The 12,958-nt window shown below is 36.0% G+C and overlaps 1 protein-coding gene across 1 annotated transcript; it reads right to left on the bottom strand.

Moving 5' to 3' along the window:
- Window positions 1-793: 793 nt before the first annotated feature.
- On the bottom strand, window positions 794-12,828 carry VDAC2 (voltage dependent anion channel 2). The gene is made up of 9 exons (XM_085312289.1): window positions 12,780-12,828; window positions 8,873-8,944; window positions 7,668-7,717; window positions 5,201-5,353; window positions 5,055-5,107; window positions 4,326-4,553; window positions 2,973-3,123; window positions 2,226-2,283; window positions 794-1,346 (listed from the first exon to the last, which is right to left on the bottom strand). The coding sequence occupies exons 1-9, from the start codon at window positions 12,811-12,813 to the stop codon at window positions 1,255-1,257; spliced, it is 891 nt and encodes a 296-aa protein (XP_085168415.1). The 5' UTR covers window positions 12,814-12,828; the 3' UTR covers window positions 794-1,254.
- Between the last annotated feature and the right edge of the window lie 130 nt (window positions 12,829-12,958).

Genomic DNA, 12,958 nt, shown 5'->3' with positions numbered 1-12,958 from the left:
TTGAACCTCAAGTTTTAAATGTAAGCATACTGTAACTACATGTTTTTCAATATATTCACACTAGAAGTCTTCACAAGTAGCTAGCTATCTCTTCTTAAGAGATTGCATGTTCAGAGACTAAATATCCCTTGTATTTCCATTATCTCTATTAAATCTAACCTGTAACTATGAATTTTTTATAACTCCACATCCTTCTGGACAAAAAAAAAAGAAAAAAATAAAGAAAGAACATTTGTCAAAAGAATTACTGATCAATAAGATGACAAAATTGAATTTATTTTCTCCATCTCCACTGAAAATTAAGCCTTTATTTAACTCATTTTGAACAGAAACCTCACACAGCAGTTGGGCTGAGCAGGCTGTTATATTGTCCAGCTGCAGAGGTAAGTCTCATTCGGTAAGCTAGCTGTAACAGATGCGTTTTCTTTACTTCCCCTGCTCCCCACTGCCCACCCCCCAAGCAACATTATCAAGGAGCAGTTTATGAACACCTCAATAGGGCAAGTACATCATCCTGCAGTGAATTCTGCGCACTGAACATAGCACAAATTTAACTGTTGTGGTATGACAAATCTTACCTGACCAGGGTAGGGGGAAGAAACAAAAACAATTCGCTTGAGGAATCCAACTGTTCAGTAAAAACCATCTATCCTCAATGTTGTAATAAGTGAAGCGAATCCTTAATTGCAAAAAAGTATAGAGCACTATAGGTCTTGGATTATGTTTAGTTAAACTTAAAAACTTACTGAGCACTACCCTCATATATTAACTCTTAAAATATTTGAGGCACAAGTATGTGTGTGTACTTGTTTTATTCATAATTTGAGTTGGCTTGGGATACCAAATGTATTTCTAGTTCAGGTGATTTAACAAAACTGTTGACCTCATTTCAAAACATCCACTGATCCATTTTTCATTCAATGGCAATATCGAATGTTAAAAGGAACATAAAAACAAACATGCACACAATTGTACATTTTTCATAAATGTCTATTTCATTATTTGTGGGTAGCGCATTAAACAGTTAAATACATTTAAATAATGTTTAAGTGACTGCACTAATGCAGAATTGTAACTAGATGGGTAACCAATTTAACTAGAAACCAGCTAACAAGTAACTGTCTAAATACTTCAAATACAGCTCTTGTTCTAGGTCATCTTTCTTGGAAAAAAAAGCCTGCTGGTCACATTGGAAATACATTTTAAGGCCAAATTCTTCTGATATCCCTTCTCTGCAGCAGTTTCTTCACCATTTTAAGCCTCCAGTTCCAGGCCAAGACCAAGTTTATGGCCACCAGCATTGATGCTCTTTCCATCTATCAGGGCAGATAGTGTAAGCTTCACACCTGTAACATTTTAAAGAGCATGTTTACAACAAAATCAGAGCAGCTTTCATGCAATTCAACCTCTTGTAGCTCTTTCTTATGTCATTAGTTTCCTCAAAAGATTTTTACAGAAGAATCCATTTACATCTGCCAAATTCACTAAAAGCCAGCTATATGAGAATCAACCAGACAACACACTTTTCATAAACACCATTTTACGAAGTAGATATCTAAAGTCTAACTGATGAGTACAGACAAGGCTTCCTCTTCTACTTAAGATGTGTACAAAGAAGGGAAGTTATGCATACAAAGACAAGCACTTGTACTAATGCAGAGACAGAATGAACCTATGTTTTTATTGGTTTCCAAACAAGGAACTTACAATTTGTAATATAGTATTAAGAAGTGGTTTCATATTAAGACAGAATAGACAAGATCGAGGGCTTGGCGTTTTGTTTGGTTGGGTTTTTTTGGGGGGGGGGGTGTCTTTCTTTTTTTCTCTTTAATATGCAGAGCAAAAGGCATATTGTTTTGAGAATTAATCCTGCTATTTCAAGACCTGCTGTCATTCAGTAAGATACGACTGAAGAAAGCAATGCTAAAATAAAAGTGCTTTCACAGCCTAAACACGTATTAAAAACACAATTACAAAACCACTACAAAAAAAAAAAATCAATGAAGATAATGATGCAGAAGTATCATTAGACACAAGAGAATCTGTCTTGGTTAGATACAAGTTTAATATGCAACATAAGCTACTGTCAAATGCATACACCAAAGTCAGTATAAAATTGTTCTAAAGAGGGGAAATAGTTGCATTTAAATGCATAGGGCTCCAAGAATTTCTACATATGATAAGATAAAATATATGAGTGTGACATAACGCATGAAAACCCTTACCTGGCCTCAGGGTCTGGGTGTAACCCACTCCGACTAGACTAGAATTGTTCACTTTTGCCTGCAAAACACCCCCAAAACAATTAAAATGATACAAATGAAGAGTTCTTTGTTATTATCATTCAGCAGCTAAAATAACTATGGTGACACCACCATTATCAACTTAAGCCAGATTTTACTTATCCTTTCAAAAATCTTTGTGCTTACTGGATTCTTTCTTCCAGCTATGCCCTAGCCCCCAATTTACTGCTGAAGAAGAGAAATATATTTGAGGGCAGATAGGACAGAGGGGAAGTGCTGTGCTTGAATGTAGTTTGGTAGATGAAGTCCTTCCCTTTCTTTACAGAAGGCCATAGCATTTCACCACCACAGTCTCCCAAAACAAACCACTTCAGAAGAATCTTCCATGTTAACAGTATTAGAAAAGAAATAGCATTTTGCAACTCTACTCAGTCAAGAAGCAGACATTTTATAACATCATCACAACCAACATATGCAAAATTAGCTATCTTAGGTTCTATCAGTTTCTCTATAGGATAATTTTGGTAACTCAAGTTTAGATCCAACTTTATAACACACACAAAACTTTTCTGTGTACCACCTTTTTAACTAGCATCTCCAGAGTTCTTATCATGGGAACCTTGTATAGCTCTCCAAAAGCTGCTGAAGAACCCCAGTAAACCTATCATGTTAGACACAAAGGTTCTCTCCTGAGCTTAGCATAAGCCTTTAGGTTAGAGCCATACTTACAGAGATGGAAGCAGTGGAATCCAACTTGTATTTAGCTGCAATGCCAAAACGAGTGCTGTTGCTACCTGCTGTCCAAGCCAGATTCACAGCGGTTTCAAGATTGTCACTCACTTTCTGGTAAATTGAGCCACCAAATTCTGACCCATCATTGCTGCACAAATTAAGAAAAAAATCCTCTTATATTTATATAATCTATTTATATATACATATGTGTGTGTTTGTGTGTGATGCATATATATGTGTGTGTTATGTTTGATGTTTTATCTAAATGAGAATTCAAAAAATTTGAGCTGTTTCATACTTTTAGACAGGAAGAGTTAAACAAAGATTTCAGGACAAAATTAATTTCTGATAATTCATGCAAAAAGCTAATTCAGAGCACTACAGACAAAGCTAATTCTCTTGAGAATGCTGAACTAAGTATTTGATCAAAATCCTAGCTCAAGGGTAAAACTATTTCCTTACCCAACTAACAGATATACATTAGTAGTCAAGAAACAAGCATTCTGAGTTACTGAATACATCTTATGTTTCTAAAGAATCAGAAGATCGTTTTAAAAATCTGTCACAATGTTTGACATCAGTAAGTTGAAATGGAATTCTTATGTCCTAGACTAAGCTGTTTGTAGCTTCCCTCCCACCAAGTTCCACCAACTTAAATAGACACAATCCCCATCATACTCTCCCCAAAAAACAAGCTTCTACCTCAAAAATCAAATAAGTTCTTTCTCAACTAAGTACACTAGAAAAACGCCAATTAACTTCAAATGAGAACACTGTGTTTTTCAGAGCAAGCTGATCAAAATCTAGTGAAGTGCATCCATGATCTCTAAAAGCAGAAAGTCAGAAGACCGTTCATAAACTTAAGTGTTTCATACGCTCTTCACCCCGTATTGGTAAGAAGGTGAGCCTATTCTAAAGGGCCAGTAGAGCTTTATTCTTGATCCAGAAACTATTAGGGGCATATTTAAACACTGCAGTGCTATATCTAACAAATCTAGTGCCCTTAAATTTATATACAGTCAGATACAACTTAATACATAGAAAAGCTTGAAAAAAAGCATTATGATCTGCTCTGAACAACTAATCTATTACAGTTGCAATTTTAATGTACTTCAACATTTGGTAAACTCTAGCATATATTACATAGTAAACGATAACAAGTCACAGGTATTTACTGTTCTGAAGAGAGATATACAAGGTAACTTTTAATAAAAGAGTTTGTTTTCAAGAGGCACAATGCTTAATTGCATCGCAAGCATTTCTTCATATTTCAAACACTCATATTCTGATTAGCAGGAACTGTAGAGGTTGTCTCCAATTTTGTAGAAGCAGGCTATTTTCAGTACTTACACATTAGTGTGCAGTTGGAAGTCTCCGGTCTTATAACCCACAGAGAAGTTATTCCTTGTCAATTTTGATTTGGCACTATCAAAAGTCATCTGATATCCAGCAAGCCAGCCCTCATAACCAAAGACAGCTGAACCATGGATTGCAGGCCCAGCAAAATCAAAGTCAACATCACAACCAAGGTTTAAGCATTCACGCTTATATGCTGACTTAATTTTACCACTTTTCTTTCTGAAACAGAGAAACAATCACATTAAAACAAGGCTTGTTCTTTCGCAATGAATTGACAAATTTGAGTCACACGACTGTAGCAGGTATCTAAATGCTGTTGCACATGTATCCTCTAGGCTGGCTCAAAGCACAGATAACTCATCCAGAAAGCCACAGCAGGCATGCATTCTGTGGTGAAGGTAGAGACCTCTTCACGCCTCTTGTAACCTTCCAATTAAGTATTTCTATATTTATACTTCTTACACTATTTCAGAATGAGCAGAGGGGTCTGTTGGGAGACATCTAATACTAATCCGGTAGAATAAGATGTGAGATTAAAGAGCAAAAGCCTTCAACTTTGGGATTTGTTAACTGACCAGTATAAACAAAGATCACAAGTAATTCTGGATCAGTAACAAGCCATACACATGTCTCTGTTAATTTCACAGACAGGTGAACATTTACTGACCATGGGGGCGGTTATTCGCCTAAACAAGCCAAAAGGACTAATAGAATTCTTACCCTGTATTTGGTGAGAAAGTTGTATCAAATGTCAACTTCAAGCCTTTGGCAATCTAATTGTGAGAGGGTGGAAGAAAAGAAAGTAAAGCTATAAATTCAGTTCTACTAGGTAAGTAAGAGGTATAAATATTCTCTTAATGTATTACCTGATCTTCAATTGCAATTTCTGTTCCCAGAGTGTTATCTGTGTTCCATTTTTCTGTGAAAGTCAGCCCATACTCAGCCCACTTGTATTTGGTCTCCAAGCTCCCATTCACTTTTCCAGTGTCTGTGTTTGATGAACCAGATGTTGTGAATTCCTAAAAATGATGATATTCATGTCATATAGAAGATACAAGTGTTCTTGAACGCTTTACACAGTGACAAAAGAGAAAAGAAAGACTTTTCTTTAGCAAACAGTAAGGTCTTGTTATTCTATGCAATAAGTTTAACAATGTTAAGACAACTTGCATGGAGAACGAGGGTGGGAGAAGGGGTAAAAAGTCAGAAGAACTGGATAATTCACACCTACTTGGAGATTTCTTCCCCTCTGTCTCATTGCACTGAGCACAAACTGCCGGTATTGCAAAATGTGCAAGTTCAGAATGCAACTCAAAAGCTAGATAGTAGCTACCATACTTCAAGAACTTTTCTGTTTTTAAGGAAAATGCTTAGGGTAATTTTGATACTCTTTATGATCAAAAAGAAAAAAAAATCACACTAAGAGCCACAAACACTATAATGCAACTCCACTAAATGCTTTAAGTCTCACATATGTATATACTATTCTAGTCATCCATCTTCAAAGACAAAATATGTACAACGGTAAAATGCCATAGAACACCATCATTCCTCAAATTACTGAATACCTATTTCTAAGAAGGGAGAGTTGCAGTCAAACCAATGCATCAGCCTTTCCCACAAGCAACAGGTATAAATATGTTTCTCTGACATCTGCAAAACTCTGTTCCTCTGACACTTTGCTTTAATGGCACATAGTGAGAACAATCATACTTGAATTGTAAGTTGACGCAATACTCTGATTTCACACTTCTGGTTCAGTAATACTTAGAATTCTTGAAGTGTTTAAAAGATAGCAGTAACACTCAAATCTCCTTATTAAAACTAACAAGTTCCTGATGTCTCTCACTATTTGGAGAATCCCAAAGAACAGAAAGAAAAATCTATGTACCATTCTTCAGAAACTAAAGGCACAATCCAGTAGAAATGGAAGGGTCTGGATTGCAAGTTTACATTAAGGAGCTATTTCCATTGAAATTCTATAGGAAAAAAAGAAGAATATTATTTCAACTTTTTAAAAATATAAACTAGCTTTAACCTTTGACCTCTTCCATGAACAATATAATTATCAAACTGATTCCTCACATGGCAGCACATCCCATTTCCCCCAGAAGGAAATACTAGTTTCACTTTAAGACTACATTTGAAATAATGGATCTTTAAGTGTTAGCGTCTTTACAACCCAAGACCTACTACACTTACAGAGAGACTGCCAACTACCATTAAAGAACAAATTTAACCACGGCCAAGGTGTTTACCTGAACCAACTGTGTTACTGAACCAATAAACCACCCATACAGTTGTGAAACTGTAGTAAGATCTAGTTCCTAGCAAATGACAGGGACCACACAACTTGAAATTAAAGCACCTTAAGCTTTACATTCTCTCTATGTGATATTCCTACTGCACAAGGTATATGCAAATGCAGCCATTCACAATAACAGCTTTAAGAGCTGTTATTACATTTAAAAGCCTTCTCTGCTTAAAAACGTCCATGGTATTTGTACACGCCAACACCTCCTTCTCCTGCCAGGCATGGCTTATAACTGAACAGGGATTCATACGAGGGCTTAGCTTTTTCAGGAAGTTTTACTAGTATTACTAGTAGGCCTTGATAGAAACAAACTAGAGGAACAACTAAAACATCTACATTAGAGCTCTTGCAAGCATTTCAGTTAGGATACAGATGTTTACAAAAAACACAACACAATTTATACACCTTGTTCCTAAGGCCAGTTACATTGTTAAAGCTTTCCCTTCCGAAAAAAATCTACTTTTAGATCTGGCAAAGTCTGCTCTAGAGATAGATGAAGTTACAAAAGGCACAACTCACATGACCAAGACATCTTGCATGGAACATTACTATAACACTAGTACATCTAAAGAGGAGCCAAAGATTCAAGATGCTATTTCATCACCAACTACTCTATGAGCATGTTAAGATGCCAGAGATTTCCAGCGAATATAAATAGTGGAATAGAATACTTTAGAAATAAGATTTGTATACTACGATTCATAGCATAAAACACTTTAAGAATGGGTTAGGTATTTGTTCATCTTCAGATATAAAATGAGCAACACCTAAAACATTAAAAAAAAAAAAAAGATAACTAGGCAGCTAACTTGATTATTAGACATTGGCACACATTGCAATGCCACTATCATATTCAAAGCCAAAACTTCTAGTGGCTTCTGAAATCATTTCACACCAAATGCTTATCATTAATGTAGCCTATCAACTTCCTAAGAGCATCCAGAAACACGCCCTTCTGTAATTAAACAAACAGCAGAATGCACTCAGAAAAAACACAACAAATAAGTATTTAAACTCACCACTCCACTTGCAGATTTTGTTTTCACATCCAGTTTCACCAACCCAAAACCTTAATAAACAGAAGTCAAAGGCACACATTAATTAAGATTGTGAAAAATTTCCAAGAAATTAGTTTCCCAACCAGTCTCAGCCGTGTGCATGTGTGAATATATATATACATATATATAAATATATACACACATACGTACACACTACTGTATAAAAACACAAAAAGTAGTCCCAGAGGGTAACACTGACCTCTATATCATTCAAATTTTAGATATTATGGGGGTCAAGGGAGGGCACTCTCAAAAAATACAGAGTTCTGTTCTATCATTGGAAGTGACAGATACCTTCACCACATTAAGCTACAAGTAGCCTTTTAATTGTACACTACATATATCTGCCCATTTAACTGCCAAAAGGTGACTTCCAACAATAAATTTATCAACAGCAATATGAAATGCATTCTGTTCTATTTCCTTGATGGCATCAATTCTGCAGTCAGTACCATCTGAAGAGCTTATGTATTAACCAGAATAAAATCCATCCCTCAGCACCAATGAGGAAAAATGTCTCAGAAGCAAACCTTCAGTGAAGTCACTAGGTAATGCATAGCCATTGGAACTGGCATACAAATAGATTTATGGGATGTCATTTCACATTGTCACTCAGAGCTCCAAGGGTAACAATCTTGGTGAAAAAGCACCCAAAATTAATTTCTGGAGTATTACAGGCATTGCCTACACACTAGAAACAGTACTATAAATTGAGCAGAATTTAGCTAGGCAACTGCCTGGTATTAATGTTTTAATACATTCAAACATTCTTTATCTTGATAGCTATTCCTCTTTCTACTCCTCCAAAAAAAAAGGCTATAATAGTATATATCCCTTTCTGTATCAATAAATGCTATAGCATATACAGATCAGTAAAGAAAGAGTACACCTAAGCTAAACTACACTTGATGCCTACATCTTTGCATATTTGTATACCTCTTTCCTGACGTTTATGTAGCGAAAGTATAAAGTTTTAATGGACTTCACACCAAATCAGCCTACAAAAAGCCTCTAATTACATGTTAGTTGAGGGTGAAGACAAAAGCAACAACCTCTACTCCAAAACACAGGAATTTGTGCAGTCTATTTCACACGCAGGCCTAAAAAGTTAATTTATCAATGCAGTACAGACAAACACTGTGTTTTATGAAAGGTACTATTCTTACCATATCCTTTATTGAAGATATCTCTGGCAGATTTGCCAAGGTCTGCATATGATGGAGGAATCGCCATTGGAGCTGGAAGGTAACAGGCTGATTAATAGTGAAGCTTTTACCATGCATACACACAAAAACACTATCCCAACTCTCACAAATACTTCTTTTTTTAAGCCAGAATTCATATATGAAGGCAGTTAAGAGACAGATGGCTCAAAAACAATTACAATATTCTGTGAAACACCTACAGATTCGCACCGATGTTGTTCACTGCGAACAGTGAATGTTTTCTTGGCGTAGGTAATCTGCATGGAGAGAAGAGGTATTACATGACCACTGAGTTCTCACTTAAAAATATATGGAAAAGTTTATTTGATAAGTACCAGAAAACAACTAATAACTTCACATTTCCAGAGTTAGTAATTTCCATTAAGACCAGGAAATTGGAAGTTTGAAAAACCTACAATGCAGAAAATTACTTCCTAAATTCCTACAAAGTTAAATGGCAGATGCTTACAGCAAATATCTGACAGGACCTACAAGATTTTGTTTTCAAAATGTGAAAGAGTTCACATGTATCTTGCAACATCAACTGCCCTGTATTTTAAATGGCAGACATGTAAATTAAAAAGAGGAACTTCTGGGGCCATTAACTAGATTGTTCAAATCTAAAAGCTTGATAAAGCTTGATGGAGCTTTACAGGTATCTGTACAGGTATCTTACATAACCACCACAGGAATAATAAGATTTTTCTATAGTCAACAGCACTGTGACATCTGCCAGTTTCCAATACCTGAGATCTGCAAGCATTTTTAAAGAAAGTCATAACTGATTTGACCAGATTTGGTACTCTTTGGATGTCTCACAAGCAGGAGAAGGGGAAGAGGACAAGTGAAAAAGTGCCAGTCTTAGTGAAGAGCAGATACTCTTTGTTGCTGTGACTTCACTCCTGAAGCAGAAATAAGGCTGATGAAGTCTAATCAGTAACTCTGAACACTGCAATCTATCAGGTGAAGTCTCTCCCTACAGAGTACAGGGATTAAAGATTTTGTTATTTTAAAACAAGTAGTAGGAGCAGCAGGTCAGTGAAAGGGACTTTTAAGGCGAGCTCTTCCTCAGATAGAGAGCTTCAGGCAATCTCACTGTTAAGGAACCTGTCATTCAAGACTGGCTACCACCCAGCCTCCCTGGTCTGATAGACACTACCCAAGGTCTCACACAGGTCTGTACAATGCTCCTCCCTGTGAAGATATTCTCTGTAACTGCTTAGGGACTGTTTTACCATGATTTCAACAGCAAAGGCCTCTGTTACAGAGGCACTGTCTTTTTTAAGAGTTCTGAAATATGGAAAACGAAGAATACTCAAAGAATTGATAGTCCAGTTTCCCTCCCCCTCAACCCCCCACCCCCACCATATGGTGAAAGGGCCAATACCAAAGGGGAAAAATAATGAAACTAACCAGGCACAAATCATAAAAAGCCCAAATGATACAAAGTATCGTTTCATCTTTTAAAATTAATTGGTCATACTTGTTTTGCAGAGAAAGGAAGATGACCTTTTTTGAGTAAATGGAGAAGTATCTTTAGAATGTAAAAATTTACAAGTCAGTACTCTCTTATATTCACATTCAAATGGGAGCAGGAAAGATAACTGGAATTTTTAGAAGGGACTTTTAGCCAGGATTCAAATTTTCAAGATCTAGTTGTGCACACCTTCTGTGGATTTCTGCAAGATCAAGAATATACTTAACCATATGGGATCAAGGCAAGTAACTATTTAAGTTTCCTTTCATCTTTTCCCAGACGTAGCTGCATAAAGGGAAAATCTGCCTGAAACATCTGATCGAGAAAAACTTCCTTTTGAGCACCATTCCACCAAACAGACTGTTTCAGAAGCAAACTATGTGCACTTTTTATATATATAATAAATATATGAACTGATTATACCCGTCAAGTATAGCCTAACTTTATGAAGTGTTACTATTTAAAAAACAAATAAATAAAAACATTTCTAGTATGCAAGAAATAGCTTTGTTTCTTAATCATCTTTTACAATTTCTACTGTAGTTTTCCAGAGGACCTGACTTCACCTCCCTGAAACACAAAAGGCCCATCCAAGCCCATATTAGCAAATACACATATACATTCACATTTTAGCTTCTAAAAAAAAAAAACTATTCTTTTGTAAGGTGCTCTAAGCTCTACAACCAGGTCACCACAGCAAGGCAACCAGCTCTTGCTGGAGAGCATAAGACAAGTTTGGCTTTCTCTGGAGTTAAAGTAAACCTGCCATACTCTCCCAAAGAGTTTAAGTGCTTAAATGTTAAAATGTTATAGTCCAAGTTTATTATATTCTAATAAATTATGTAAGCCTCAGAAAGAAAAGATGCTATGGCAGAACAGTGATCAACCCCAGTGGCAAGTCAAAAAATGGTTCCTAATACTTACTCAAAAAAAAAAAAAAAAAAAAAAAAGGACAACATTACTCCATTACTCGGACCAAATTCCAAGGAAATGTGGGGCACTACTATTTCCCCACTCTACAATTCCACTATACAGTAGCTGGATAATTCATTAGTAGTTTAAGTAATTTAGAGAAGGTTTAGCTACGTATTTTTCTCTAATAAATGGGTCTTTCTTCCAACTACCACCTCTAGGAAAAAAAAACTGTTTCAAGTTGTATGGTTTTGTAATAGTCATTAGCACAGACATGTTTTAAGAGTTGAAATAAGTAAGCCTTTTAGTTTCGTTTTAAATGTTGTTTTTCAATTCAGCCAAAGACAAGAGATTTATGCTAAGCAATAATGTTCTGGGAAGATAGTAAACTGGCATCTGTGTCTAAATTTAAAGGATTACCAAGTAAAAGATAGTGTTGTTTTACATGGCCTAATTATGCTTCCTTTTCCTTGCAAGGAAACTGAGAAATATTTGCCTACTGAGAAATATTCCAGCCTACAGACAAACGCAAATTCTGTGATAAAAAGAGTTAAAACACCATATAACTTTCCCACTGCTGTTCGAGTCCTATACTAGCAGGAATAGGATAGGACAAAAGAGTAAGCCACGAGTTAATTTTGGCTTTACTAAATATCTGATAAGCCAATGTCATCACCAGAAAAGCTTATTAAATTAAAATAGGGCAAAAAAAAAAAAAATCCTGTTTCCTCTGCTGTTGGTAGATCAGTTAGCTTTTTAAGTTTTTACAATCACATAGCTTTCTTCAACCCTAGTTTTTAAAGTGAAAGGCAATTCAAAATACTAATTGGAAGTACTTAAAATATAGGTAATATATAATGACAAGAAGTTTGTTGTGAAAGCAACTATCTATATCAGATAATCTTATTCCTCATTTCAAGAACAGAGAGTAATTAATTCAAGAGGCAGCTTCATCCTGACCTTTGTCTTATTTTATCCCTCTTTTCACAAAACTCTAAAAAAATGTTGAATCACAGCTGTTATTCAAGGGCTGCAAACATGATTTCTTCTGATAGAAAGGAAAAAATAAATCCCAAGAATAAAAAAAAGTGTATAAGTATTGTCAGAATTATTACATCATCTCTTTCTTTCAAGGTACTATTTCAAAACTCTTCTACACCTTATAATTAAGGGAATTCCACAAAGTTCTATAAAGATTTCTAACAACTTCATGACCTCAGGATATCAAGGATCAGCCTAGAGGGCATATTTAAAAATTAAGGAAAACCTGGCAGTTTTAAAAATTTTTGGCAGCAGCTACATTAAACATGTATTCCAATAATGCAATCAGCATGGAGAAATTGATATTATCAAAAAAAATGGTTAAAAATTTCTATCTATCTACATAGATTTGTATGGCATGGCACTGACCTTTAAACTCCTAGTACTACTAAAGCTTAAAGCACTTACTACCCTTGCTTCAACTGTCTCCCTACTTACGTCTCGGAGGCGGACATGCTGGAGAAATAGTCATGGCTAGGCCAATTTAGAGAATCTACGGAGAGGGGGGAAGAAAATGAAACATCCAGAGATGAAGGAGCTGCTCGGAAAGGGAAAGCAGGGGGGACGCGGGACTCCGGGGCCGGAGGACCCCGCCGGGGGACGCCGGCGCCCCCCCC

Source organism: Rhea americana, unplaced genomic scaffold, assembly GCF_003343005.1.
Source record: "Rhea americana isolate MKP2758 unplaced genomic scaffold, rheAme1 scaffold_36, whole genome shotgun sequence".
Lineage (NCBI taxonomy): Eukaryota > Metazoa > Chordata > Aves > Rheiformes > Rheidae > Rhea > Rhea americana.
The sequence above is the reverse complement of the archived record's forward strand: the minus strand, read 5'-3'. Positions and strand labels throughout refer to the sequence as shown.

What these genes read in the sequence shown, in the direction of transcription:
- VDAC2 (XM_085312289.1), bottom strand. Translation starts at nt 12,813, where the DNA reads ATGACTATTTCTCCAGCATGTCCGCCTCCGAGAC. An exon ending in CAAAATCTGCAAGTGGAGTG is followed by an intron (nt 5,354 to 7,667) that starts GTGAGTTTAAAT and finishes CATCATTTTTAG; the next exon opens with GAATTCACAACATCTGGTTC. An exon ending in CACCCAGACCCTGAGGCCAG is followed by an intron (nt 1,347 to 2,225) that starts GTAAGGGTTTTC and finishes AAAATGTTACAG; the next exon opens with GTGTGAAGCTTACACTATCT.